Genomic DNA, 3877 nt, shown 5'->3' with positions numbered 1-3877 from the left:
CTCTATGTTTCATTAATTCCTATTCCAAGACAAGTAAAATTTTTATTCAGGTCAACAAACTGCTCGGGGGCACAAAGTTCTGTTGGCGATTTAAAAATTGGCGAAAAAAATTTTAAACTGTACTTTTCAAGTACTTTGCATAATCAACGTTTCATCCATTGGTTCTTCTACTTCTTTATCATTCTCTGCAACAGCTTTAAGATTTTTTTCAGTTCATCAAATACCGCACAAAGGATTAATTTAAGTTCCGCCTGCTTTTTTGCGGATTCTACTTTAATTACAGGTGTATTATTATCATCTCCTACAGTCCATGTAGAGTTAATTCTCAAAAAAGTGATTCATTTTCAGATGGAAAGTTTCATCAACTGCCTTCAGGTGAACTCCTCATCCACAATTTGGACTTTGGTGATCAGTTTCCTACATATCGTTGCCGAACTATGCACAGACTGAGCAGGCAAGTGGTTATTAGCAGTGCCGCCAATGTGAATGTTGCTGGTAAGTAAAATTAATTTCCTAGTTTTCATCAATCCGTGCAAACTGGGGGCAAAATCTCAATATCAACAGTTGCATTTGATAAAAGACGCTCGCTTGCTTACTGGTGAAATATGCTGTCTTGTTCGAGTCACGAGGCAATAAATAAATCATCGCATTTTTAAGAAAACGGTTTTATGGGAAAATTGGAAAATGCCATTTACATATAAAAGCGAAGGAGAACTCGACGTGGGGTCGTTCAGAAGTCGAGAGAAGCTAAACATATTAGGGGCTTTAGAATATGAATAACTTATTAAATGAAGGTTTTTCCTCACAGAAATAAAATGAGCTTGATACAGCTCTAAAGGGCTTTATTGTCGTCGATCATAAAGCAGTTGTATCAACAGTGGCAGGTGAAATAAGACATTCATAGCACGTAATATTTAGTAGGCATCGAGCCAAAGACTTTGTGAACAACTGTTTCCACCAAACCCACTCGTACACCTTCAGATTTTATCTTCCGCTTCCAGTAATTATTCCGATTATTAATTAAAGCTCCATAAACTTTGAATGGTGAGTATTTTAACCTGCGACGTTCCGCATTACTTATCCGAAAAGCTTTTTCATTGTTCGCCCCCTCGGTTTTTGAAACGGGCGGCATTCATTTCGTCGTCATGCAAAAATCTGCTTTGCTCTGTGCATAAAAGGAAAATAGTCCCTGGGCTTTCCCGGCACTTTTGCTTTGTCTCGCCCTAGGGAGTACTACTTAAAAATGAAATGGGACGCAATATTTTCGGATTTATTCCCCAGAGATCACTGACCGCACATTTTAATTCAGGGGTTTCTTACAATTGTGGCAAGCGGTTGAATGATGTTCAGGCTTTCTTAGCACCAGACTGTTTAATTTGGAGTATGAACTTTTGAAGACAATTCGATGGAAAACTAGGAAAAAATGTAATAATACCAAAAATTCTAAAGCAACTTCACTCATCATTGTTAAAATTCAATGCAGTTGTTTTTCTGTGTAACGGGACATGAAGATGCTTAAGTCGAAACTAAAACTGATTCAAATGAATGTTCGGATGTTACAGTTTTTCTGAAAAAAAATTATCTATCTTCGAATTTGCCTTTAAGAATTAATTTCAAGAATTGGACGTAATGTTTCGGTTTTTGAGACAATTTCAACTGAAATTAAATACCATGTCAATGGGTGTTAGAAAAACATTCTTTTTTTTGCATTCACGTTAATGTCGGACCCGAAGGGCTCAGCACAACAAATCCATTAAACTTTATTAGATCTCAAAATTCAACATAGATATCCATTAGATCAATGTATTAGTTGTGCCCAACCTCTCGACACCACAATGTAAAAAGCATAATAAACTAAACGTGAAACAGTCAGGAAGGTTTTTCTTGCTTTAAAGCAAAACCCTTTATTCATGTTTTATCATGCACTAAAAAAGTCCTGAAAAAAGCTGAAAACGTGGATGATTTTCCGAAAATAAAAAATTTTACTTCAGTTGCAAAGCAGCTACCAGAATAGGTAATTTTTTTAATTGCGTTTGTTCAATATGAGACAGTTTTTGTAGCTTGATGACTGCAAACTAAAGTTTCTAATTGGGAAAATCGCAAAAAAACCTGGACGACTCGATGCTGAAACACGCGATGAAGAAAACGTTTGTCGTTTAAAAACACATTAATTTTCCACCGAAACATGGAAAAATATTGATAATTTTATAAAAATTTACAAAGTAAACTGCGCATAGTTTTCCTCATACCCCATTAATCACGAAAATAATTCTGACAGATTGTGTAGCAGACATATTGAAATAAATGGCAAATTCCACGTACTTTTGGGACATTTGTTTCTTAAAATGGCTCTCTATCCCTCAAAAGTACTTATATCTTCGAATTATTTGAAAAACGTGACAAAAACATTAATCATGGTCATCCAGCTTCTCGAAAATATGCGTCTTTTAGACCATTCGACATGGTACTCATTTTATGTTAAAATCGTCTCAAAAACCCAAATTTGTGGTTGAAATCGACCTAAAACCACGTATAGTCAAACTACAAACTATATAAATTACGCCTTTTGTACGACGATCACGTATGTAAATCTCCTGAGTTTTGTGGTTTCAAGGAAGAAGTTCACATTTCAAAATCTTACGTTTTTTTTTCTCTGAAACCGATGTTAAGGACCAAGCTTGAGAAACTTATTTGCTTTAAGGTATTTGTGGTAGTTGCGGTTAAGCGTTGAATATATTTTTCTCATTAATTATCTTAGCGATATCGACTTTATTACAAATTACTTACTGTGGGATGCAACTCTGTTTAAAGAGGCATCTGTGAACAATAGATGAACTGTTTGTTTGCTAAAATACCTTCACTCCCAATTTTAACTATTTCTTTATTCTTTCTCTCACTCATTGCTATGCTCCTTCACAGCACTTTTCAACATCGCTTGGAAACTGCTGCCTGTCGTCCCTTATGTAAATTGAAAATTTCGTGTCTTGCATTCAGATCTTCGATATTTTTACATGGTTTGTTTATGCAGATTTATTTGACTGTTTTTATGTTGGGTATGATGACAATGCAAATGAATGTGTCTGCCTGTGAGTCGATGGATTTAGTGAGCTGTAATGTTTTTTTAATTCTCAAATTTTCAACATTTATCTGTATCTTGTCGGATGCTTTAGGCTTATTTTCTGCTCGCTTCAAGTGCTGCCTTTCTGTAGTATCTTCTGTAATTTTTCTCTGTTTTGTATCTTCGCCTTTTCGTTCGTTTATTTGTTTCCACAATATTTGCCTCATTTACTGCTTAAAAGCGATGTGATTAACAAGAATATCTACACTTGGCTTTTGCTGCTACAAAGTTTGTACTTGACCAGGAAACAAATATTCGCTTCTTGACGAAGTTTTTCTTCGATCTATTGGTTTTTTCACTTGTAGAATCGTTTTGAGCAGTAGTTTCAGCATTGAAATTTTCAGTTTCATGTTACAGAATTGAACCAATTTATCATTTCTAAAGCATCAATTTCGAAAAGTAAATGTTTCCAACGTCAATAGCGTCTCTTCTCAGTTCTTCTTTTGTATTAAAGTGCGCTAATATCAATTAAATTTTGTGCTTAATAGTGTTTTTATCATATCTCTTCATGTTTTCAATTCGTGTTGCCATCATTTATATTTCAAAAACTGTAGTTGCTTTTAGATTTATTTTAAGGGCCATTTATTAATAATATTTTAAGTGTCTTCAAAATTTCAGAATTTTACAGTTTTAGCAAAGTTACACTTTCTAATCAACGCCCAATTTTCTAACGTTTCACTTGAAAATTCTCTTAAGGTAATTACGACGAAAAATTATAAAATATATTTTATTAACAATTTTAATAACACTCGCCTCCTT

At 34.3% G+C, this 3877-nt stretch overlaps 1 protein-coding gene across 1 annotated transcript in view; it reads left to right on the top strand.

Annotated features, from left to right (window-relative positions):
* The window catches only part of LOC109539135 (Down syndrome cell adhesion molecule-like protein Dscam2), a 126572-nt gene that overhangs the window by 73746 nt on the left and 48949 nt on the right, over window positions 1–3877 (top strand). The window contains exon 5 of the mRNA XM_048669979.1: window positions 349–495. Coding sequence (XP_048525936.1) covers window positions 349–495 — 147 coding nt within the window. The remainder of the gene's footprint in view (window positions 1–348; window positions 496–3877) is intronic.

Source organism: Dendroctonus ponderosae, unplaced genomic scaffold (assembly GCF_020466585.1).
Source record: "Dendroctonus ponderosae isolate FM_Combo_2020 unplaced genomic scaffold, Dpon_F_20191213v2 Dpon_F_20191213_9, whole genome shotgun sequence".
NCBI classification, from domain to species: domain Eukaryota; kingdom Metazoa; phylum Arthropoda; class Insecta; order Coleoptera; family Curculionidae; genus Dendroctonus; species Dendroctonus ponderosae.
This window is presented reverse-complemented; position numbering and strand designations above follow the sequence as displayed.